The sequence below is a fragment of the Oreochromis aureus genome, linkage group 1 (assembly GCF_013358895.1).
Source record: "Oreochromis aureus strain Israel breed Guangdong linkage group 1, ZZ_aureus, whole genome shotgun sequence".
NCBI lineage: Eukaryota > Metazoa > Chordata > Actinopteri > Cichliformes > Cichlidae > Oreochromis > Oreochromis aureus.
The window spans coordinates 30,837,592-30,863,427 of record NC_052942.1 but is presented as its reverse complement, the minus strand read 5'-3'; the positions used below and the strand labels follow the sequence as shown (position 1 = coordinate 30,863,427).

Below are 25,836 nucleotides of genomic sequence, written 5' to 3'. Positions count from 1 at the left end.
CCTGATGACTCTCCTTGAATGAAAATGATATTAATGGAAAGCAGGTGGGTACTTCAAAGGCTGACTGCTCCAAAGGTATTACCAAATGTGCGTGCAATCGCCTACCTCAGCTGTTGTATCCCTGCCGTAGTGAAGAGGAAGTTGTGAATGGAAATAATTACTTAATATTGGAGATGCTGTGAATAAAGATGAAAGCGAAGATCTGATGTGTTCCTCAGGAGTCAACAGTTATTACAGTGTCAAACAGTTGCAATTTGTGGTTGTGGATTGCTGCAAGTCTCAAGTACAAAGTAGATTTTTTAATGTAAAGCTATAAATGAACTTATTGTTTGGTGTATTGTACTTGCAGGCCTGTTTTAACTGAAATAATAAACCCTTTTTTATTGCAGGAATGTTGAAACAATTTCACTGACCTATTTTAACACCTACGTTACAGATCAAATCAATGCTCCTCAGCAACAAAGGCTCTGTATTCTTTAATGTTTGGATTAAATTAAAAAAAAAACAAAAAAACTCCCCAACATGACCCAAAAATCATTTGCAAAAGAGCTGGAAATGTTCCACAAAAAATGCAGCCACAGCAATCTTTTATGTTTCTCAAGCAGATTATAGATGGGGAAGGAAAGCTGTAGGACAACAAAATGCTGAATGTGTCAAATTCTTAGCCGACTTCAGGAAGTGGGGTTTTCATGTTTGACATTGAATACACAAATTTAGCCGTAACACAAGTCTCACTTCATAAAACCATGTTTGCTGAACTATTGCTGCGTTGTTCCATTTTACATCACACAAATACAGGGCATTGTGGGTATGTGCAAGAAGGTAGATGTTCTACACTGACAGCCATGCAGAAAAAATGTTTGTGTTTTTTCTGCATCATTTTCATCTATCTTTTAGTTGTGTAACAGACAGCGTCTTTCATTTTGGAAAAAAGGGAAGGATCAAAAAAAATATATATATAAATATATATATTGCGAAACCCAGGTCTTATGCCAACTGTCAGCAGCAAATCTGAACTTTTTTCTTCTAAGAAAGAGAGTTTTTTTTTTCATTATATTGTGATTTGCTAATGTGATCTTGTCTCAGTTGTCAAAATTAACTTGAAATCTGCACTGCACGAAAAGCATCCCTATGGAAAAGAAACAGCTCTTTTGAAAAAAAAAAAAAGATATCTGGCCTGATTAAAAAAAAAATGCTGGTAAAATGTGTTTGTAAAGAGTTAAACTAAACATTCCATTCAATATAATTCTAGACTAAAAACACTTGGTAACGTCGGTATGTACTGTCTACATACTCTGTTTCATAGGATAAAGTTCTAAGTATATAAGAGGATGCCTAGCTCTGATTCAGTGCAACTAAAGGTTGCTCTCAGCAGGATACCTACTCCCTGGGTTTTCCTCCTGTGCTGTATAGTCACTGAGATCAATGTGTTCTTTCACCGTACTTCACAGGGTACATGGTGTTTCCAGCAGACAGCAGATGCACACAGTAGTCACAAAAACAGCCAACCTTGCCTCACAACTTAGCTTAATCTCTAAGGAATGTCTCAGTGACAAGATTTCAAGGCACTGGGGCTCTCTACTGGTCTTCCTCTTTTAAGCAGCAATTTCTGACTCCCAGGAAAATCCTCTGGGATCAATCTGTAATTAGGAGAAGAAAAACCCTCAAGCTTAACTAACCAAAAATGAAGTCTAGGAGCATGTAACATCAATACAAGTCATAAAAACAAGGTGGCTCTAAAAAAAAAAAAAATCTCAGCTTTAATAAGTACTCAGCAAAGTGGGGCAGTGTGGGTATGAAGTATTGGACATTGTCCTTCCTAAAGGAATTTTTTATGCCACTTTAAATCACCTCATAAAGTGTCACAGCAAAAATTCACACACAAACTCACACATTTAATGATGCTTTTCCTTGTACTACATTTGCATGACACACTGAAATCAGCTTCAGGTTGTTTTCCCTATTCTTTTTAAGAGAGCCATGGTGAATGTTTACCACTACAGCTCTGGAAGAATGTTGTCCTTTCTTTGGTCTGTGGCACGTCGTGGCCATTTGCCCCGGTGAGACATGCCAAGGAAAATACAAACTGCTGACTTTGATAACGGGGAAATCTGATTCTTTCTGCGTGCACTCTATCAAGGCAAGCAGCAACCAAACAGTTTCAAATCTCAAGTGAATGTGTTTACTAATGACTTTTCTCACTGAACATTGTATAAATGAGGGCCTCAGAGTGCAAGACTGATTTAGAAGTATTCACAGACAAAAGCACACGCAGTTCTGTCTTGCTCGGGAACATGGAATATACTCTCAGCATGTCTTTTGTGCATTCAGGGGACTACAAGTAGAAAAGGGAATGAGGGGTGGAGAAGGGAGGACTGTTTGTTTTTGATGGGAGGAGGGTTTTGAACACTGTTGTAATTGACCGTAGTTTGATATTTCTTTGGGTGGGGTATACAAAACACATTTTCTAAAGTTCACCATATAAAGAGAGAACTGTGTTGAAGGATGATATTATTTCATTCATATTTGAGAATAGCTTATATTATATTGAGCATATCCCATTTATATTCACTCTGTGTTCACTCTGCAAAGTCCACTCAAAATGCCTTTCAAAATTAAGAAGTGCTTTATGCTACCAGATGATATTTATTGTGTGGCTTGCATCAGTGGTTTTGTGACAACTCCTGTAACCAATTAGGTAATTAACCATCTGCACAAGGGTGCTGTAATTTCAAAAGTTTTAAAAACAGAGTGTCAATTTAACAAGCCTCTGGAGTCGTCAAGGTCACTCTGTCTATATTGGCTTACAAGAATTCATGCAAGAATAAAAGAAAGATGTGTTACTATGTCTGAATTCTTTTGAAGATAATAATGTTGACTCTGGGGAAGCTCATGCAAGGAATATCACTAGCACTAGGGCCATGCAGGACCTCCCCTTAAAAAAAAAAAGGAAAAAAAAGAGAAAAAGTTTGAGATTTTTTTTCACAACCCGTTGTAAGCAATCAGGCAAATAGAAGCTTGCAGTCGTGCAGTGCACAGGCTTTTCTTTTTTGAAGGCAGAGAGCAATGCTCAGTCTACTGACAGGCGAGCTAGAAGACACACGAGAAGTCAGGGCATATTCTCATAGCACTAGCAGAGGGTAACACCAATAGTGGGTTTTCTGAACCCCATTTTCACTCTCCTGGGTGTCATTGCTCCTGAATGCACATTCAACCTCCTCTACTGCTGGCAGTGAAGAACCGCAGATGCACTTAACCACAGGCTTTTCAACTCTGCATCTTTCTCAACACTTGCACCAAAGCTCTACCCACGGGAGGAGGAAACACATGTTTTATTGACAGAACTGCAGGTGGTTTAAGTTTGATTTTCTGGTGGACTTGGAAGGTATTTTTTTGTTAGTTTGTTTTTGTTTTTGTTGCTTTTTGGTTGTTGTTTTTTTGTCTAGCTTTCTGGGAGTTGTGCTGTCGTTGGAGCCAGTATGTTTTCTCTTTTTGTGGCATGTTTGGCATTCATCCCGTTGAGTTCAGGGCAGGCTCAGGTTGCCACACAGACTCAGGGACAGAGCCAGGGTGAAGGGCAAGACAGCTCTTCCACCCCATGGAGGCAGGTGATTCAGTGGGAGAACAATGGCCAGGTTTTTAGCCTACTGAACAGTGGAGCTGAATACATTCCTGCTGGGGAAGGGACCCAGGACAGAGGTCCGAGGGTGGTTGTGGCAGATTCTCGTCCACGCTCTTCACGCAGACCTCAAGGAGGCAATGTCCGCAGACAGGCTCCTTCAAGAGGATCCTCTGAAACTGTCCGTGGACAGGCAAGGCATCCTTTTGGCTTTGGACAAGTGCCTGATAACTGGAGACAAACCACAGGTAGCACTGGAAGTAGCCAATTCCAGGGATCCTCTAGCAGTCGCTTCCGGCCATCTACAGGCTCTTCTTCAGTATCATCATCCTCTTCCTTTTCTTCATCTTCATATAATATACCAACCTACCCACAGTACCCGTTGCCTCAACAGCCTCCTTTCCAACCAGTGCCTTATGACCCTAGTTTTGGGGATGTACCAGTCAGGAGCTACGAGCCCCCCTTTCAGCCTGTTATTGGTGGAGCGTATGCTGGAACAGGATATGGCACTGGACGAGGGTATACTGGAGGTAGATATGGAGGTGGTTTGGCCCCTGTGCTCCCAGGCTCTCCGTCTGACTTTACTGATGATGGCTATCATTACTACCAGTCATATAGCTACGCATCCAATCCTGTGGTGCCTGCACGTGCTCCCCAGCCGCCATTTGCTGATGGTCTGGACCGCAGATACACTCACAGTCTCTACAATGAGGAATCTGCTCCTGCCATTCCTGCCCCTGATGCCAACCAGGCCTCTCCTGTGATAGTAGACAGATCAGGACCTGCCAATCAACCGCCAGTCAGGAGCCCCCAATATGAGCAGTTTCCTCCATTTGGAAGGCCCCAGCCTCCCTTCGTACAGTCTGTTCCCTCAGGCAGAAATTCTCTAAATTCTGCTGTTGAGAACCCTAATTCGAATGGCGTTAGTGTGTACCGACCAAATCAGAGAGGTAAAGTATGGTTTATTGTGGCGTTAATGAACTAACACAGTGTATCTTTCATATACCACTTTGGTCAGGGCATTTAGCTACATCTTAATAATATTAAACTAGGCTGTGACACACAAGTGAAGTGGCTTTAGATCCAAGAATGTGTTTGGTTTTCAAGGAAATCTTGAAGCACTTATTATATTTGACATTTTCAGTTCAAACAGGGCACATGTTCAGTTCTAGGCATTCACCCAAGGTATTTCAGTCTGTGAGGCAAAAAATGAAAAGCTGGCCATCTGATCTCTCTTGTTGCTGTAGATATGAATGCAAAATATGCAAGACCGAGTGTAATAGAAAGGCCACCACCCTTTCAACCACACCGTAATGTTTTTCCAGTCATCTTCTTCCATGTTTATCAGAAATCTGAAGTAATCGGAATGAAACAGCTGTTTAAAATTCAACCTCTTTCAGTTTACAAACAAAGAAAAGTCGACACAAGGTTCATCTTTTCCCACTTGTATGGTTATTGAAACCAGGTGTCGAGCAAAGCCTGCCAATGTACAGAGAGCAGACACAAGAAACCCTGTGTTTTTGTGTGGGGGTGTGCTGTGCTTCTACAAAGTAGACTGGTTCATGAGGCGTGTGGAGTTTAGTAATGATGGTGGTGACCTCATAGGAGGGGGCTGGTGACGGGGTGTTGGTGGCTACCTCCTGGGTTTGATGGCAGTTGAGGGGAAACAAGGGAGGGTGATACAGTACTTCACCACTCCCTTAGGGGAAGGGAGAGTGTGGAAAGTCCCTGTAACACATGGGGTCCATTGCTTCAGCTACAGGAAATCAAATAAATATTTAGTAAGAGTCCTCAAGGGAAGTATGAGGAGGGTCAAAGCATGCAGCGAACTGTCTTTGAAATGTTTATTCGCCATAGGGTATGATTTCTTTTAAACTATTAGCAATTAATAACACTTATTTTCATAAATTATTACAGTATTGTTCTCGGTAGGTAGTTTATTTTCAGCTCTGTGTAGATTTTAAAATGCCTTAGTTCAATGCAAACAACATGTGTGTCTATATTCTGCGTGCCAGAAGCTGTGTCTGGTTTGAATAGGGAGGAGATGAGGGCCTCCAATGAGATTCTCAGACTGTTAATGCAGGTTTATCGTTTTGTTTTACTCAATAATCTGCCATACTGCACAGCAGTCTCTCTAGTGTGCTATACGCCTTACAAGACTCATTCATTAAATACTCTAGAGCTGGGAGCCATTTCCAAGGCACAAAAAGCCAACATGTGTGCAGATGCCTTAGTGCTCTCAGTAATCATTCTGATAAAGATTCAGTCACTGGGAGCTGTTGAAAAGCTGACATTTTTATTGCACTGCGTCACAGCAAGGCATTAAACTGGTACAGTATCATAATAACTACTCTGATCTATAGTAAAGTTGTGTTAAAGGTGACGTAAGAAGAGAAGTGTATTTACACTATCATTTTTAAATGCAGTCGTGTATTGTATCAGACACTGTGAAGCACAGAATACACACCAAGTATAATAAGTATCAGTTGCAATAACAAGAATTCTCATTACAAATAATTTCTACTAAAATCAGTTCAAAGGTAAAATACCAAGCACATAGAGGTCTTAGACAGGTTAAGCAGAGGTGGGCAACATGGTAAATGTCATCACTGGCAACAAAAAGATGAATGTACAAATAGCTGCAGTTGTTTCTCAGGTGTTAACACTGATTGTAGTGCACAACCACCAGCTTGAATGCCAAATAATATGCAGCCAATAGGATGTGACATACTACAATATGTGGCCCTAGAACCATATGTGCAAAATTAGAACAGTTTAACAAGTTGGTTTCTATATTTCTTGACCCACACTGGCTATGAGGCACTTTACATGAGCCACAACCCAGGCCTAGAAAGAGGAAAGGCTTAACTCACGTCTCTGCCATTCTCAGCATATAATAAGTTTATCAAATTATGATTAAAACGGAGACATATTTGCAAAATAAAGGTGATCAACCAAGGCCATTTACTTTATATTGTCACAAATGTGATTCTGTCTGTGTAGGCTTTGTGTGCCTTCCAGTTTTGGAAGCTACTCCTTTACAGTGGTTTTGTGAATACTATGTAATCTTCAGTGAAGTTTTCTGGCAAAGAAATCTAACCCAGCTTTACCCTTATAGCTCAATATTCATATTCTCATATTCACCAGCAAAGCCTCCTACAGTCAGGAGTGAGAATAATTATACAGTAACTTGTACAGTGCTGCAGTTATTGCATTCATTACATTCACCACTATGTTCTCGCATACAAGGAAAAGATTTCAGCATCTCACTAAAGTTAATCTGTAACATTCTCACTGACCACCAAAACTAAAATGTTTAATAAACATCAAAATGCATGACATAGATGCCATATTGCAAGAAGTGGAAAATATAAATAAACCAACAAAGGAATATTTGAGTTTAGAGTTAACCATGTGGGTCAGATGTTGTGATTATGATTCTACATATTCAAATGAGAACACTGAATTTTAAGTATTCCAATCTTTTTGCAGTAACAGCTCTAGCTCAACATGGGAGTATCTAGAAAGGGAGACCTCATGTCTTTTATTATCCTATATTCGATGGTATAAAAAGCTTGGCAAGATTCAGTTTCTTTTCTCTGTGCCCCACTTAGAGTGTAATGTGCGGCTTTGTCACATGCTGTTGAGAGCCGATCAGCTTTGGTGTCTCAATACACTTTATCCTTCTGAAAGAGACCCACTTTCACATTTCAAAAGATTAGGGGGCAGAGAACAAAGCCTTCCTAGGGTGAGGAGAAAATATTTGGAGTTGAGAGTTCTGTTGGAAAACCTCTGTGTTTCACACTGGTTTACAGTGTTTACATGGTCTGGCGCAGGAAGTCTTCCCCTGTCCTGTATGTGTTCTTCAGAGAGAGATGTCAGATGGGATATTTACACAGCCTCCTCAAAGGGAAAGTCCTTATTTAAACTTGCAGGTTGGGGGGGGTGGGAGACTCACCTGGATGTTAGATGCCAGGACATTTCTGTGTATTTTCCACAAACAGGCTACAACTAAACACATTATTGTGAGTCCTAAATCAAAAGATATGTTTGTTTTTCCTATTGCACTCTTGTCTTTTGTCAAAGCACACTACAACATGAATTAAAGATTGCTCTTGATTTGGTGATTTCCAGGCTTAGAGGTCAGAAGGTTTGACTTTCAGTTGTTTGAACAAGCTCACATTTAAATGTGCCTGGCCTTTGCGAACCAAACAGAGAGAGGTGATAAGCCATGTCAGAGACCATTGCTGGCAAGTCAGGCCTGCTTTTTTTTCTTTCAACTTATTCCTCAGTTTTTCTAACAGATGTGGTTAGTGACCCAGTTTAAAAACAGAAGTTGGTGTGAGATCATTGTTGTTTTGCCCTGGCACATACATTACATTCTCTCGCTCTGTCTGGCTTTCTCTATGTATTGCTGTTTACTTTTCTACATCTCTTAATCTTTGTCACTTGTTTTCAGAAACAAAAATAATGAAAAACCTGGGCTGAATTGCAACCAGCCCTTCTGTAATACTCTCAGACATTTCCAAATTTAGCCTTGTCCCCAGCAGGTATGACTTGTCTGTTTGTTACATTTAAGGTTAAGCTGAAGTGACATGTTCATGTCAAAATTTGTATTTTGGAAGATCACATTATATTAGCCGAGCAAGTAGGCGAGCAAGGTATATACTTTTTTTCCACCTTTTAAATAAATGATACTGTATATTTAATAAGACTGACACTATAAGTACATATAATTCAGGTGAGGCTGTATAATTCTTTTTTGTTTTGGGGATTTTGTAGATAATGGATTCAGATGTAACTCTTGTGCTCTTTGACCCCTAATTCACCTCTGTCTAAGAGGCCCCTCACAGTGAAAGTGTCTCATTAGAAAGCTATGATAATAATCTGGAATGCACAGTAATTAGTGGTCACTGGGTCTATAGTGTGACCCACTCTTGAACTGTGGGGCATGTTGCTGAAATGTTCCCCATTATCTCTTCCATCAACACCACTCTATTTACCTTTCTCTTAAAAAAAAAGAACGTTGAAAACTAGGTGAACTTGACAGTGTTGGAATTTTGATTTGTTTTAATGGATTTGTCCGCTTGAACTTCAGTGAATTCATTACTACAGCATTCAAATTATATGTATAAAAATATTTTTTGTTTCCAAATGTTAGAGCTTCTTTTGTAGCAGCATTGTGTGATACTGGATAACTTGGTGAAAACTTGGAGGCTGAAAAGTTTATATGTTTTTTCAGGTTTGCCTGACCTGGTCCCTGATCCCAACTATGTCCAGGCTTCGACATATATTCAGAGAGCCCACATGTACTCTCTTCGCTGTGCTGCTGAGGAGAAATGTCTGTCCAGGTAAAGATGTTCTTTGTTTGTTTATTCGTATATTTCTTTCGTTATTGTGCTTGTGACAAATTCTTATTTTAAAAATTTCTGCAATAGCTTAACCTTTTAATGTCCGAACCATGAAATAACTACCAAATATTGTAATTTCTTTGAAAATTGAGAGTTTATTGAATTTTTAAAAAATTAATTACATTTTAATTTCCATATATGATTTGTAATTTGTATTGTATTTGCAACTAAATAAATTCCACATTTATTGTGGAGTTTATTTAGTTTTTTCAAGGGGGGAAAAATCACTTTTATGTAGAAGTGTATTTAAAAAAACCCAAAACTGTATGTATGGAATATGATACACTGGGCATTAAGGGGTTAAGGGCAGCATTGAGCCTGATTGCAAAAACAGTAAATGGAAACACTAAATTGTGTAGCACTTTTTTTAGGCTAGAGTCCTGTCCAGGTTACACACTTTGGTTTATTAACAACAAAATGTAAAGTTTTATGAAAGACTAACATGTTTTTATGAGCTGCTTCACCTTTGGGCAGCATTAACCGGCGAGTGAACCATCCATTATTTGAACTCAGCCTTCAGGATTATATGCATTCCGTGCAATAATTTCTGAAATAAATAATAAAAAAAGTTGACTAACAGCACAACTTACATGAGCTAAATCCTGGTCCCTCTAAAAGACTGGATAGAGGCTGTCCTTACTTTCATTTCTCAGTGTTGGTGAAAAGCATCCCCTGAGCCTCAGGCCTGGGCCCTTTGACTGCCTCTGCACTAAGGACACCATTGAAATGATGGAAGTGTGTTGTCCCTGTGGCTCCTCTATTTGCTCTCTTCCCATCACAAGCACAGCCATCCCTCAAAGCCCTTTCATATCCTGCTTGAGTCTGCAGCAATCACCCACAGATGGGCTGTTGTAATTTGCCATACACTCCAATGTCAACAACAGTCACAAGATGAATGGCTTAGATCTTCAGTGGTATTGTGAACTCGAGGTTGTGCCTCCTTTTTCGCACAAAAAGTTAATTGTGTATAGGTTGCGTTTTTTTCCCCCCACTGCCCATGTTGAAACAGTGTATTTGGAGAGATGGTTTTAATCTGCAGAATGAATTATTTAGTAACTATGCTCCTGCCTCGAAGATTTTCAGCTGGGCTCTTTTTTTCCTTGTCTTAGTTATGAGAAACAGACATGCCTGCATCCAACACTCCCCCTCATCATTTTTGTCTTCATATATATGTGCACAATTTAGCTCTGCCTATACTTCTGAGACCACTGACTATGATGTGAGGGTCCTGCTACGATTTCCACAGCGAGTGAAGAACAAGGGAACTGCTGACTTCATGCCGAACAGGCCACGTCATACCTGGGAGTGGCACAGCTGTCATCAGTAAGTGCTTAATAATGTACAATAGTGCACAGCAGATTTTCAGATTCAGTTGAATGAATGCATTTATTTTAACCAACATATTTAAAATATATCCTCATTGTTGTCCTAAAATTGTCCGTTTTAATTATTTCAACTTCAATTAAGAGAACATTTTTTTGTTCTTTGTGCTTGAGAGACAGATACATACCAATAATAAAAACTCCTTACAAGGTTTAGTTGCTAAAAATTTAGAGTCAGAGAAGTATCAGATATGAATGGTTAATTACACTGAATCCACCAAAGCAAGAATATACATCACACCCAAGCAAGCTGTGTTTTGCACTGAGGAATAAAACATAAGCAACAGTATTTAACTACTGTGTGAATTGCAGTATTAAAAGCTTTATTGCCATATGGCCACCTGAATGGGTATAGGACTGCATATCCAACTGGGACACCTAAAAGATTCTTTTACAGTTTTTCAGTGCGATGTGAGGTCAGCTGTCTTGGGTGTCACACTATCATGAAAACTCTGTTGTAGCCTAAATGATCACTTCACAAATAAGGACAGACCTTGAGCTGGTTGACTAAAAAAGTCCTGTTTCACTTATTCCAGTAATCTGGCTACAGAACAGAGGTTGGTAACCTGTTGAGTCCAGAGCCAAGCCACATTACACAAAAAATAATGGAATACAGCTGTGTTGGTTTGGCCAATTTGACAAACAGAACTCTCACTGTCTTTCTCAGTGCACAGACCTTATATAGAAATATGTCTTTAAGAGATATTAGGGAACTCGCTAATCTGATCGCCTCATGAAGACTGTTCTAGAGACTAGGTCCCCTAACAACAAAAGGCTGGTAACCTCCGTAGGTTCTCAGATGAGATTCTGGACATGCTAACAGAGTCTTGGCTGAGGACCCCAGGGTGCCACCTGGCAAAAAAGGTGTGAGATGATCTTTACTATACTTTAGTGCAAGTGTAGTCTACAATGTGTAGAATGCGCCTTAATATCTGCCAATTAAATGTTTCAAATCAAGTCTAAAGTTAACCAGTAACTAAGAAGCTAAAATAGAAGTCATGTCCAGCTGGCTGCTGCATTCTGGACAAGCTGTAGTTTATTTAGTATATATGTATATTAAGTTGACTAAGATCAAATATTTAAGAAAAGTAATGAAGGGGTGATTTGAGACATATTATTATTCTTTTCTTATATTATATTATATTAAATGAAGGCTGGTTTTTATCTCCATTTCAACAAGTCTGCTTGCTGACGCAGGATCAAGGCTCTCCTTACTTTTCTCATCTTAGAGGAATGTTGACTGGCCGTTAGGAGATTGGCAGTGTTGTTGCTGCTTGACATCAGTCTACATTTACACAGTGGTTCCCAAGAGGCAGAAAGCCAAGGCAATCATTCCACTGACTGTGTGATCAGAATGACAAATCAATCAATTTTTCCTGTCAATCTATGACACCAGATCAAATTGCTGCTAAAGTATGATAGCACAGATATGGGTTACTGGGACAGAGTGTTTGGTTACAAAGAAGCCTCTTTAGGGGAAGAAAATCTCTAGCCCAGATTCTCACAATAAACTTTCCTGCCCTACATTTTTGTCAAATCAAGTGACAGTTGACAGTTTTGCTTTTCATTTCATCCATTCCTATTTTTTGCACATAGGTATCAAAAAAGGGATGAGAACAGCTCTCTCTGAGCATCAAGGGTTGTAAAATGTTGAAATTCTGTATCTTTTTTTACACGAATGAGAACAAAGAAATCCAGGTAGATCATGTTTTTTATTCCAGTGGTGGAAGAATCAGAAGTTCATTAAAACTGTTTGACTCATTTTTCACAAGTTACTAATAGAATTCTTCAGCCTGTGCTCTATTTATCTCACTCTCATATGTTACAACTGTATTAAGCTATGTGACCTTTTTGGTCAAAGATTACAGCCACTATTTATGCAGGTGCTTTGATGTATGTCTTCATATCCTGGTCCTCCACATTTTGGAAGGCAAATGTCAGGCCACTGCTAAATAGCTCTTAAAGAACCTACTGTAATTCCCGTGTTTTATAACCCTCGCTCTGATCTGAGGAACCCTCAAAGTCTTGTTTGTTGCTAGACGAGTGGAAAATGACTCACAACTAAGAAGGATTGGAATGTTTTGTACATTACCAATACAAGCTATTCTTGTTAAATCCCCTATATGTCCTTCCAACACTGCATTCCCTATAGTTGACATAGTCAATAAGGGGATCCAAAAATCAAAAGAGGAGAGGGACCCTTCCAGGCATCTCGTCATCCAGCTTTGCTTCCTGCACCCTTTCTTTCTATTTCACAAACACATACACACACTTGCTGAAGATAATCATCTCAAGACTGCCACTGAAATGAATGCCAGTTCCAGGAACACAAACAAATGCTGTGTTTCAGCATTCCAGGCCTTCAAGTTCCCTCCTTGTTTTATACACAAATGTGAATGTATGCACTCACACAAATTGCGTGTGTACCCGTTTGCCCCCCAATAAAAAAACAGGATATAAACAGCCACAGTCATCGATATTTGTACGCCAAAAGAGACAAAATAGTAATTTATGGCCTGAGTTAGAATGAAGACAGTGTTTAGCCTTAGATAACAACAGACAGGTTTCCACCTGAAATCATTCCCTAATTGGGTGGCTCTTCTATGGAACAAATGAGTCCTTGAATGGTCACTTGCTCCATCAGTGGAAAGTACCCACTTTTCCTTCCAAGCCATCCTTCAATCTTTAATGACTGTTCCAGTAAAAGCTGTTGCTGTGTTGAAACACAGGCTATGAAGTAAGGCAAAAGAGCAATATTTATATAGTCTGAGTGTGTCTGAGAGTAACGGATCCAGTGCTTACCTCACCCGCTATAGCTACAGTCTCCACCACGACGAAGCAATCGAGGAACTTAGCAATGATATAAAAAAATATTACAACTACTAATTTAAGTGTTTAATTCCTGTAATGCATAATGTATTGATTGTTTTTTTTAAAAACTTGGCATAGGCTTTTTTATTATTTGAATTTAGTTTTCCCCTACATTCTCCAACTTAGACTACATCTATACATTAATTAATAGTTTTATAACTGTAGCTATTTAGAATATAAGTCTTGCTGCTATAACACTGTATCTGTATAATATATAACGAATAACATCATGTAAAGAAACCCATCAACTACTCCTGCTGGTGCACTGGAACAAGTGCAATATCACAGATATTTTCTTTGTCATTTATTGTCCTTTAAAACAGAACCATGTAAACTCAAGTTAAAGAAAATGCTTTAAACTTGTGTATGTGGGAAAATAAAGAAAGGCAAACAAAAAAAAAAAGTGAAACGAATTTGGCAAAGAAATGCATATTTCTATTTTTTATGTTTTAATAACTCAGTTCTTGCAAGTGCTTTGCAAAAATCCATCAAAATAGTGACCCAGAAGTAGGGCTTTCCTCATCAACATCAAATTATGTTGTCACTTCTCAATGCAAATATGCACATGCCTGCTTGCACCACAATTATGTCCACAGCATGCTTGTAAAAAGCGAATAGTATCCTGGGTCACTTTGACATTTAGGAGATGATCAAGCCACATAGCAGTTAATATTGCAGATGATTTCAAATGGACCGGCTCGTTGACAGAGTCATACACTAAGAGCCACTCGGTTGATATTCTGGTTCAGTTGAGATGATCAGTGGTCATGTGCATCCAGGCTTTCCTAAGCTGCTAAAGCTGTGCAAACACACAAACACAGAGGCATAGCAATGTGTTCATACTGTGACACACAAATGACACACATTGATATGTGCATGCACGCTTAAAAATAACCATGCTCAAACAAAAAAAAAATGCAAACACCAACTCACACCCACACACACACGCAAACACCTCTGATCTTGCCGATTTGTACAAGCTAATTAGTAACATTCATACATCATTAGGGTGCTAATACCTTGCTTCAGCAATGCTTTATTGTTGTCATTAATTAGTATCATTACCCTTTCATGATTTATGATGTGTTCAGTCAAGGTGCAACGTCAGTTACAAAATGTTAACAGCTGAGGTCACCAGGCTGAATAGGCAGTACATCAATTCAGTTTTTGTCTTAGAAGTTTAAATTTGAATTACTTAAAATTAAGCAAAGAAGGCAATGCAATTACAATAGCAGCATAACGGCATTAATAAACTAATTGTAATTTCTCTTATGACACTTTACCATGGGGATACACTGTATAACTGCTAATATTAGCATTGGTTTGAACTTTTTGATGCCCACTTTGATTGTGTGTTTGCTCATTCTGACAGACATTACCATAGTATGGATGAGTTCAGCCATTATGATTTACTTGAGGTCAGTACTGGTCGTAAAGTGGCGGAGGGACACAAGGCTAGCTTCTGCCTGGAGGACACGACATGTGACTTTGGTCACCTGAAGCGATATGCCTGCACTGCTCACACTCAGGTAATCCAAGAAACAAAATCAGAAGTGGAGATAATGACAATTATTCTTTGGTGGTTCACATCATAGTTATCAGGAACCAGGCCAATATCCATCCTCTGTAGGTATGCATTTTGTGACTAGTCCACCTGTAAAAATGAAATAAACATATCAGTATTTCACCAATACATAAATCTTACATGTATGTAATGTATTAGTAAAAAACGGTCCCTTATGAAATTTAGCTTGTTGATGTTACATTAGCAATAAACTTCTATGTTCTGTTCATGTTTATTAGATAATCCGATCGTATTTACTTTTTGACCATTACAGCTGTTTTTGGCATAGATCAGTATTCCTTACGACCTCTCTTTTTGCCTCTTTTTCTTCAGGGTCTGAGCCCAGGCTGCTACGATACTTACAATGCTGATATTGACTGCCAGTGGATAGATATCACTGACATCCAACCAGGAAACTATATACTAAAGGTAAGAGTCAAGTGAGACTCAGACGTGCATGGGCATGGCAAGTTAGCGAGCAGCACAAGAGTACATTTCATAGAGTGAGAAAGGGTCAAGGCCACCAAAACAAATTGATCCAGGTCATGAAGTTTTTAGGTTTCTTGTTATCTGGAGTTTTTCAGGTTGCAGCACCTTATGGTTCAGTGCCACTGGTTTCCCATCTATCATATTGTCTGTTGTTCATGCATATTTTATTTAATCAATATTGCTCCAATGTCCACACAAAAAGATCTATACATTCAGTTCAGAGTTATTCATAATGCAGTTAAGAATATTTTATTCTCATCTATACCAGTGCCATTATTTGTAGCCAGTGTTTGCAATGATTTGTGTTTATGGTAAATTATAATCTTCCCTCTTTGTTTAATCTCCAGCTCCAGGTTAATCCCAAGTTCTTGGTGCTGGAGTCAGACTTTACCAACAATGTGGTTAGGTGTAACATTCACTACACAGGACGGTTTGTTACAACGAAAAACTGCAAGATAGCACAGTAAGTAAGACAAAATGTACGACATTAATTCACTGCGAGGTTAATTATTGCATTTGTAATGCTCTCCCAATTTAAAGACCTTTCCCTGGAAAAAAATGCTTTTATCAAATGGAAACTGAAGTGAAAACTTTAAATCAGGGTTTGTGTCACTTTCCCACCACTGAGTTACATTAAATCATATGATAAGGTGGAGGCTGAATGCAACTATCTGAAGAGCTGCAGTGTTTTGAAGTACTTAGTGGACTTAATGGGTTCGTGGTTGAAATATTTGATGATTTAATGAATTATGCTCTCATTCTCCCATTAAGATTAAGAGCCTCTGAAACTTTGATATTCTCCCTCAAAGGGAGATGTAGGGGTGTTGAACTTGTTAATAGTGCTATTAGGAAGTGTATCATTGCACTCTGAATTACTATCATATCCTCTTGAAAAGACTTTATATAAAGAGGTTTGAGTGCTCCAACTAATCTCCCTTTGTTACACTGGTGCAGTGAAACAAAACCTTAAAATATGTTTGCCAAAGCATATTCACACTAATAAAAACTGGATATAATAGTATACTAGTATAATAGTTTTTTTTTAACTGCGGATGTCAATAAAAGATTTGTATGCTGCAGTGAGGTGCTAAAAGTCCTGCTGCCATAGATAACTATGATATCAACATATCAAGTGTCCTTATCTTTTTCTTTATCATCACTTTATCTGTGATCACATGAAAGAGATGTCTATAGTTACATTTTAATCTAAATGACATGATTTATGTAAGTATATTTTGTAGCACTACACTAAGAAAGGCTTATTGTAATAAAACTAAAGTGCTCATTATAATCATGTTTTATTAGCAGAATGGTACTAAGCTTCAATAAGTGCTAGTGTAGTTTGTGCTGCATCGAAGCAGCATAATGAAACTTAGTAAAGCTAAAGGTGCCGTCTGTGGAGCAGACCAAACATTCAAACTTGAGACCCTAAAAGCTTGGATATTATTGCAAAGGGATTGCCTGTTAAACTTTTAATTTAACCACTGAATTACAGTTTTTGTGATGATAACAAAAAATTTAAATCTTGCCCTAAATGACAAAGTTTTTGAGGGCTCTTCTCATGCTAGGGCTCTGGCACTTATTTCTCTTCTTCATCTTACTTAAAAGCAGTACACCTTGTTCTACAGCCAAGGACTACATACAACTATATTGGGCACATGAAGTTACAGGCTACATTTAAAAGACCACTTCATGACTGGCACAAGTCAGTGTAGTATTTGGCCAAGTACATGGAAGCTTATCCTCGAAGCTAATCAGCCTTTAGAATAACATTAGAAGTAGGTGAAATAAAGCCTCATTGTACCTCAGCTACTCTATCACAAGCCAGAGTAGATGATGGACCACCAGTCTCTGTCTCAAAAGCCAGTCATAAGTCATGCAGTTTTTTTATTCAGTTTATATAAACGGAGCAATAAAAGGTTTAAATTAGATTGTTTAAAGTAAACTGAAAATCAGCATTTGTGAGTTTTGCATCTGACCATGACTCACACTGTCTGGCAATTTTACTTCAGGCTGCAGATGCAAACAACCCCCAGACGGCAGAAAGAAAACAGAAAACCGTCATTTAGATAATATTATTATGATAGCAGGTTTGAACCTCACAATCTTAATTTGTTGCACAGAGTTTATACCTTAAAAATCTTTTCAAATAGCATTTACTTTATTAAGCTACCTGGATAGCTGACACATATCCCCTTTCATAAAGCAATTATTCTAATTCAGTACAACTCACTTCAGTTCACAACAACAGTCGCTTCAAACCTCCCATCACCTCAAAGAACTATAGACAAAACTTAAAGGTAGAGTACATTTACAACTGTCTCAACACTGTAAAATCCCCATGTCAGCACAACTAATCATTCATGAAGGTCCTAAATATGTATACATTAATGAGTATGAGAAAGATACAGCAAAAAGGAAAGTAATGATACTGGTGACAGAGCATCTCCAAATTTCTCTCCCAAAAATGTAACACAGATGTTGTTTCTTATGTGTTTGTCTTACAGGTCTTGATCAGACACTGGAAGGCTGCCACATTAGAGTGACCCTGATCGCTATTCCATTGAAATGTGAATGGAATCCATTTCTTGTTGGTTCATTGTTGGCGTTTGTCTCTGCTTTTTGCACTGTTTTGCAATCCCAGGCAGACAAAAAAAAACATAGGTTCCACCAGCAATCAGATTGTGCTGAGGTAGTAGTACAAGTATGCACTGCTGCATAATGCATAACGCATGTCAGTATCCCAATAATGAACCAACAGTTCACTTCCCTGTAATCTGTTCTATAATATTGCCCACCCACTTACATATCTCATATTGCCACGGTACCAGTCTGGCTTGGTTACATGCTAGGACACATCACTGACTTTCAAAGAGGTGTTTATGTTTGTGTATATCCACACAAACATCTATGCTGTGCCACCCCCGCAGAGTGGCTTTGTTTGAATTATAAAAAGCATGAAATGGTGCCCATGCTGAAATGAGTGTTCCAGACAAGTCAGGGTTCAGCTGGAATCCAACAAATAAAATTAGGGGACAAAGTCTTCCCAGGTGCATTCATCCATGCAGTGTGGGGGCAGACAGAGATGCCCAGTGACTCAGAAGAACTATAATGTGTTAGTTTTTTCTCTTTCTCTCTCTTCACTGCCTCAGTGGATCAGGCTGGAATCCTGTGACTCTCTGGGCACATCCTGTTTAATGTTGTGTTAACAGCAAGAGGAAGACAGCAGGTCATATTTTCATTTGGCAACATCAAATTTGAAGTCAGCAAAAAGACAGACTGTCAGTAGCGGACATAGTTTTCCTCCAAAACCTCAGATATTTGAGTTATGTCGTCTTTTCTCCTTTCTTATTTCAGTTTAACAGTAACAGGAAGCTCAGCTGGCAGAAATCAGTTCTTTCCAACAAATAAGATTCACAAGCACTATGCTTACACTATCTTGTGGTCTCTTCTTCAATCACCAGCACTGGTCAGATGACACATAGGTCATCTATACCATGTGAAGAATGTGTATACAAATATTCCAGAGATGCATGTTTTTAATAATTGATATTATTTTGTTGTATCCATTTTGATCTGTTACTGTAATTGTGAAATTCAGTGAATACCTATATTTTTTTCCTTTCTTGATAATCTGAATTACTCAACTAGTATATGTTGTTGGAAAAAAGACACACTACTGCTATGCCTTAACATGATAATGCAGAGTGCCAGAAAGCTGTCACTACCTACCTCTCCAACTCATGAGCTGTTGTTTTGAAATGATATCCCTGCAGTGGTTTACCATGGCTGCCTACCAATCGGTTACAACACACAGGTAAAAACCATAAATCAACTGGCAATATCATTGAGCACGCACTCCAAATTATAACTTTAGAAAAATAGTTTTAGTCCTTCAGGATCTCGGTCCTGGTTGATTTGACTTAAATGCTCTGTGTTTATACTATGTATACTATCTAAGGATAAGTCGAAGATTTGTTTACAATTAAGACAAACAAACTCATATTATTTTTTCACTTAGGTCAGTAATAGCTAGCATTTTTCCATAATGCCATTAGCAAACCATGGTTACATTTTCTACATTCAGCCATGTGCTACGATGAGGCAAATCAATCATCCTACTTCATCCAATATTTACAACTGATCTACTATCAAAAAAGCCAAAAAGAACATTATTTATTTTTTTCTCTTGCTGATGCAATTTTGATGATTGATTGTACTTGATTGTACCTAAGAGAAAACTTGCTTATTTTTGCGTATTTGTGCGTGTGCACACTACAATAGAAGTTGCCCCATGTTTCGCCAGAGGAGCATTTTTATTGTGATGCAGCAACAGTAGCAAATGTTCTGTAAGCAGTAAGTTAATAAAGCATAGATATAGTGTAGAGAGAGTGAAGTGTGAGGATATGCAGTGAGATAAAATTACAAACAATAATGCTGGATTACATGCATGCATGGTTGCCCGTGCATGCATGTAATGATATAATTGGATTTAAGCATAGACTCACAGACCCTGCCACTAACAATAGCAGTACTTATATAGAGAGATAAATACATAATGTAAAAAGATTAAATGGGTTTTGCACACAGTTTTTCAGTCATAAATAGTGGCTAAACTTGGGTTTCATCACAAGAACATCTTAAGTGGTACTTTAATATTTAAGTTTATATTTTTTTGGTAAGAATCTGGTTTCTATTATGTAAGTGTTGGCCAAATGACAAAGCACCAAAATGTGATTATTACTGTTATTTTTTGTGTGTGTGTGTTTTCAAGCTTTTTATATCGAAATTTTTCCCCTTTCTGTGCAGGTCTTTCATATTGTACTGTAAATGCTTAGTTCTTTAACCCAGTCTGTAGATCATGATCATACTGTACACTTACCAAGAAAAATCCAACAACTTGTGACTCTGACATTCGGTGGAGTAAAAGCTTATGTGTAGATTAACATGCAGCATTTTTAACATGTCTTGAGGCTATGCCGTATTTTTCTAACAGTGAACATCTGTCAAAAATGTCTTATATAATAAATACATTTACATGTTTGCTGTGTGCACATAAGGTTGATTATATGCACTGCTCTTACAGCAATAGTTGACGGTGCTTCATGCAGCAGGTTTGCATGTGAGCTCACATGTAGCATGTATCACCTAATCTAAGGGAAATGCTCTATGACAAGTGTAACAAGTTACCGAATTCACCGCCTTCGTAAGAGATTAGCTGTGATATGTTTAATACACAAAGGCATTTTCCCAAGTACTGCATGTTATTTTGTCAGGCATGATTCCGGCTTGGATGCAAATCTGACCTTTACAAGTAAAGAAAAATACACCCTCCATATAAGATACTGACAAAAACCAAATAATGAATGCAGCTGCTTGGTGACACCAAATGAATCAGTCATGTAATCAAAAAACAAACTGTCTGCTCGTAGTGTTTTGAGTGGGAGAAATGTTTCATCACTTATCCAAATGACTTCTTCAGTCTCAGCTGAATCCAGTTTCCCCAAACTTATAAACAGTATATTTGCATAATGACTAAAACTAGTACACTGATGAACAACGGACTGTGAAGTCAGTTGATCAATAATATGCAAATTGATCAACAAACACTGATCAATGACAATTGATCAATGGTCATAAGTAACATTCACAGAGAGTTGGGGAATGGCTGCAATCACAGCAAGATGTAAGATGGTGTGATTGTCCAAGATTGTGTACATCCTCATCATTAAAAGAGTGGCCTGTAAGTGTAAATAGACTGTGGAGTCCTGGCCTGACGAGTAAGCTCTTCTGTGTTGTGCCATCGGCTTAGCCAGAGTGTATAAATCATGGGAATTGTCTTTGCACTTAACACTATATTCCTCTGTTTGTGTCAGGGGACCGGATTCTTGGGGTGGACCAATTTTTGGGACAGCGTGTTTTGGGGTTTGCAAGCCAGAGAGTTGCAGTGTTTAGAGAAAAAGTGTCTCAGCTCTTCCAATACTCCTGACACATAAGGGATCACTAACAGTTTTCACTTAGGCAGCAGTTTTCCTTCTCTCCCGGATCACCTGGAGATTTCTTTAGGTGCCTTCCCAGCTTTGACAAATGTCTAGCTGGGATAACCACATTTACTTAGGGCCTTTTTGATACGATGTTCTTCTGCTTCCCTAGCCACTGTATCTGTGGGGATGTTGTTTGCTCTGCTTTGTAGCATCCTGATGACAGGCAGTTTGTGCTCCAGTGGATGATGAGAGTGAAACTTTAAATACTGATCTGTATGCGTTGCTTTCCGGGACACATCAACTTTTAAATGTCCCCCATTATTGATGGAAATCTCACAGTCTGAGATGGCTAGCCTGTCATTTTTTATATCCTCCCTGGTGAACTTGATGTGTTTGTCCACCAAGTTAATGTGATCAGTGAACTGCAGTACTTTCTGAGATTTGATTTTCAACCAGGTGTCATCCACATACCTAAACCAATGACTTGGTGGTGTTCCAGGGTAGGATAACAGAGCCCTCTTTTCTGCTTCTTGGCCACAATGGGTGAAACCGCAGAACCCAAGGCACACCCATGTTTCTGCCTGTAGTACTGACCCTTGTATGTGAAATATGTGGAATGAAGGCACAGTTCCAAGAGCAAACACACTTGGTCACTGCCAAGAGTGGTCCTGTTGCTGAGGTTTAGGTCATCCTGTAATCTCTTACGAACTACCTCCACTGCTTCAGTGACTGGAACACAAGTGAAGAGAGATGTAACATCATACAAAACCACAGTTTCAGCTGCCTCCGTAATGACATCTTTCACCTTCTCACCAAAATCCAAAGTGTTCTGGATGTGGTGTTTTGACCTGCCTACCAATGGGTTGATGATAAAAGCAGGAATCTTTGAGATGTTATATGATAGCCTTTCTGGTTTAGCAAAACCGTGCACCTACCCTTGTCTGCCAGAAGGATGATAATGTTGTTGTCATTACCAGTGTTGGGACTAACGCGTTATTAAGTAACGCGTTACAGTAACTACGTTATTATTGTGGTAACGAGCACGGTAACTAGTTATTATGCCAAAACCAGGAACGCGTTACTCGTTACTGGGATTTAGATAGGCTCGTTACTCGTTACTTCGTGTGGTGGATATCGCAGAGCTTCCACAGATTCAATAACATTAGCAAGTGGTGGAGGCCAGCAGGTGGATGAAGGAAAAGGGAGGCAAGAGGAGAGACCCGAAGCGGCCGCCGGTCCGCGTGTCAGGTGAACTGAACTTCAGGTAAGAAGTTATGACCTGCAGTCTATCTGAGTCAGATATAAACCAAGTTTAGGTGGAGTTTATTTTCAGTATGATGACTTTTTCGTACTGCGTGCTAGCTTGCATGACGGAGTTTCTATACAGCTGGGTGGGTGCTATGTTACTGATGTTGAACTTTATTTTGTTCATACGGTTAATTATTAGAGTTGCCAACCGTCCTGTAAAAACAGAATCGTCTCGTATTCAGAGAAAATATTACGCGTTTTGTACTGAGGTGAAAAGCAACACAGTTTGTCCCGGACTTCAGCTACAATGAAAAACACACACAAAGCTGAAGCTGCACAGCTGCCTCTTCTTCTCTCATTCTCTCCTCTCCTGTTTCTACTTCAATCATGAAACTGATCAATGATCAGCTGATCGGCTTTTTCTCTTGTTTATTTATCGCCCACTTTACGCCAGAAAGAGGAAACCAGCGGATGTCGCGTTAAACAACAGCAGCACGTTTAAGCTTGATCAGCTGTTGTTAGAATTTATTTAATATTAATTGCTAGTATCAGCTGATGTTTGCTGGAGCCACAGCTGTAAAGCTGCTGGTCATGATATCGGTTTGGTTATCTGGTGAGAGGAAACATGCAGATGAAACCAGGAGATGTCCTTACTGAATCATCAGAACTGAACAGGTGATGGAGAAACAGGTTTACCTTTTAGGTGACATGAATGAGTTGAAGGGAAGTTATGAACTGTTTCTGAGAGACAAATAACACCAGGATCCTTTTCTAAGTAGCTGACAGCTGGTAACTGTGCAGGGGCGGATCTAGCAAAGTGTTGCCAGGGGGCAGGTAGGGCATTAACAGGGAAAGGGGCACAAAGAAATACTTTTCTTTATTATTCTCATTTAAAATGTCTCGCTTTAAAAAAAAATAATTATCTGAGTCTTACAACAAACAATTGATAGATTGATACATATATACCATCAGAACAGTGTACATCACTGTCACAACAGTGTTTATTTTCATTCAAAGGCTTTATGATTTTTCCTATAATGGTGGGCGGTCTCTAGTCAAAATGCCCGGGACTATTTTTTGTCCCAGTCCAGCTCTGTATGCAGCTCATCTGCAGTCTGGTGTTACCTACATCTTCCTATTCAGAAGGCAGAATTTCCAAGTTCTGAGTACAATCAAAAGCACCACGACTGCAGTTTTTGTGTTGGATGTAAAAAGCAGGCTAGAATCATGGCGGCGGTCAACGACGGTCCAGGCGTGGGATTTCTCTCGTGGAAATGTGCACATTATTTTTTCCTTTCTATTGGTAGGTGGCACAGTGCACTTGTGGCAAGTAAGCAAGCTAGAAGACTGGCAGTCTTGCTGGGTATCCAGTTACGGAAGCAACACATTAACAAGAGAATTCTGAGTAAAACCAAAGTTACTTTCCCTAGTAACTAGTTACTTTGAAAGTAACGAGTAACTTGAAGTAACTGAGTTACTTTTTTAGAGAAGTAACTAGTAATGTAACTAAGTTACTAATTTAAAGTAACTTACCCAACACTGGTCATTACTAAGTGAAGTGAGTGCCTTCCTCTCCTCTATGCTGAATGTGGATGCTGCGGGCTTTGCATTGCTGAGACAGGCCGAAACTTCAACCCTTTTGCAAGCATGTTTTTCTCTGGTTGGGTGGTTCACCCATTTGTCCACATCCTTGGTGTCCACATCCTTCTCTCTTCTGGCCACTGAGGACACTCTCTACTGATCTTCTTTGATCAGTGGTTGTTGATCAATGCTCATGACAATTTGCATATGATCAAGAAACTATCCTCACAGCCCATTGTTTGTCAGTGGTGCTAGTTTTAGCCATTTAGTCATCGAGGTTGGGGAAACCTGCATTCAGCTGAGACAAAGAAGTAACTTGGATACGTAACAAAACGTTTCTCCCTCTGAAAACGCTACCTCTAGATGAACAGAATCAACTTTTTGGGATGTTTTGTTGTTTGTTTTTGTCATTTGACATTATCCAGACATTTTTTTACCAGCAGACATAGTCCAGTCACATTATGCATAAAGGGTAGATCTTATGTTCCCACCCAGCAGAAACTAATGAACGAATGAACAAAAAACAAAAAGGCAGAAAAAAACCCCCAAAACAACAACAACAACAACAACATGAGATTTGATTAAAAATTCAGGATAAAAAGTAATCTTTTTAGGTTATTAAAAAGAAGTGTTGATAAAGGTGTCCATTCATGTCTAAATATGATTAAACGTGATACATAATTTCTTCCTCCTCAGACAACCAACATCTCTTAACATAGCCAATTTATAGTGTGAGATGGCATTATTTAACACTGCACCACCATTCTTTTACTGTTCTCAGTTATCTTGGTCATGGTATTCTTAAGTGCCTGAAATTAAGGCAACTGGACTTCAGTTTCGTTTTTCTTTTTTTCACCTCTCAGAGAGTAGCAGGTATTTAACCCCTTTGAGAATTGTTGGCCTACCTTGTCACAGTCTAGTCATTAAGGGTCACATGAGCCAAGGTGTGAAGTAAGGAAAGAGTCACTACAGTCAGGAGCCAATGTGTGAATCCTTTGTGAGACATTGCTCCACCCTCCCATCCTGTGATGGGAGGCCACATGGGTCAAGACGTGAGTGGGGGTTGAAACACCTGGGAAGGGATCTGAAGATTGTCTTATAGGTGGCTGAGTTGATGTTGTAGGCCAGCACCTCTGTTCGATGAGGGTTATTCACATTGGACATAGATGGCTTCTTCTCTCAAATCATCTGACAAATAAATAATCTAGATCTCTACTAAACTTCCAATTTTAACTATTTTTAACGAAATTTTTTTGTCTCTAATTCTTCAACTCAGATTAATATGTGTTGTAGCAAATATAGTAATAATGACTTGGACAGAACTGACAGTAATAGTGACTAATGATGATTACTAGGTGTATCACACTGCTGTGACAGAAAAAAATCAAGACAGTTTTAAAAAATAGTTTTTAAAAAATGGGCTAGATCATAAAACATATGGGGATGCACATTGTAAGGACAGGAGAGGACTCTAAAGCATCTGCAAAATCACAAAAGACAACAAAGTCTTTTTCTTAAAAAGAATAAATACTGTAGGTGGAACATAACAATAATGCTGTGATATAACCTAATTTTTAAGCCGGCATGAATTTAAAATCGCTTTTGTGCTAAAAAAAAAAAAAAAAAAAAAAAAGTATATTTGAAAATCTACCTTGATGAGAAAGGGACAGACTTTATTCACTGAGAA

General features: G+C 38.8%; 1 protein-coding gene across 1 annotated transcript; it reads left to right on the top strand.

Annotated features, from left to right (window-relative positions):
• The first annotated feature begins 3,005 nt into the window (after positions 1 to 3,005).
• loxl1 (lysyl oxidase-like 1) lies at positions 3,006 to 20,380 on the top strand. Its single transcript, XM_031746519.2, has 7 exons — positions 3,006 to 4,569; positions 8,862 to 8,970; positions 10,216 to 10,353; positions 14,656 to 14,812; positions 15,181 to 15,276; positions 15,684 to 15,799; positions 17,844 to 20,380. The coding sequence occupies exons 1-7, from the start codon at positions 3,480 to 3,482 to the stop codon at positions 17,848 to 17,850; spliced, it is 1,713 nt and encodes a 570-aa protein (XP_031602379.1). The 5' UTR covers positions 3,006 to 3,479; the 3' UTR covers positions 17,851 to 20,380.
• Positions 20,381 to 25,836: the final 5,456 nt, after the last annotated feature.

Excerpts from the sequence above, each read along its gene's own strand:
- loxl1 (XM_031746519.2), top strand. The coding sequence starts at position 3,480 with ATGTTTTCTCTTTTTGTGGCATGTTTGGCATTCATCCCGTTGAGTTCA. Across the intron at positions 8,971-10,215 it reads GAGGAGAAATGTCTGTCCAG|CTCTGCCTATACTTCTGAGA; the intron begins GTAAAGATGTTC and ends TGCACAATTTAG. Across the intron at positions 10,354-14,655 it reads GAGTGGCACAGCTGTCATCA|ACATTACCATAGTATGGATG; the intron begins GTAAGTGCTTAA and ends TCATTCTGACAG.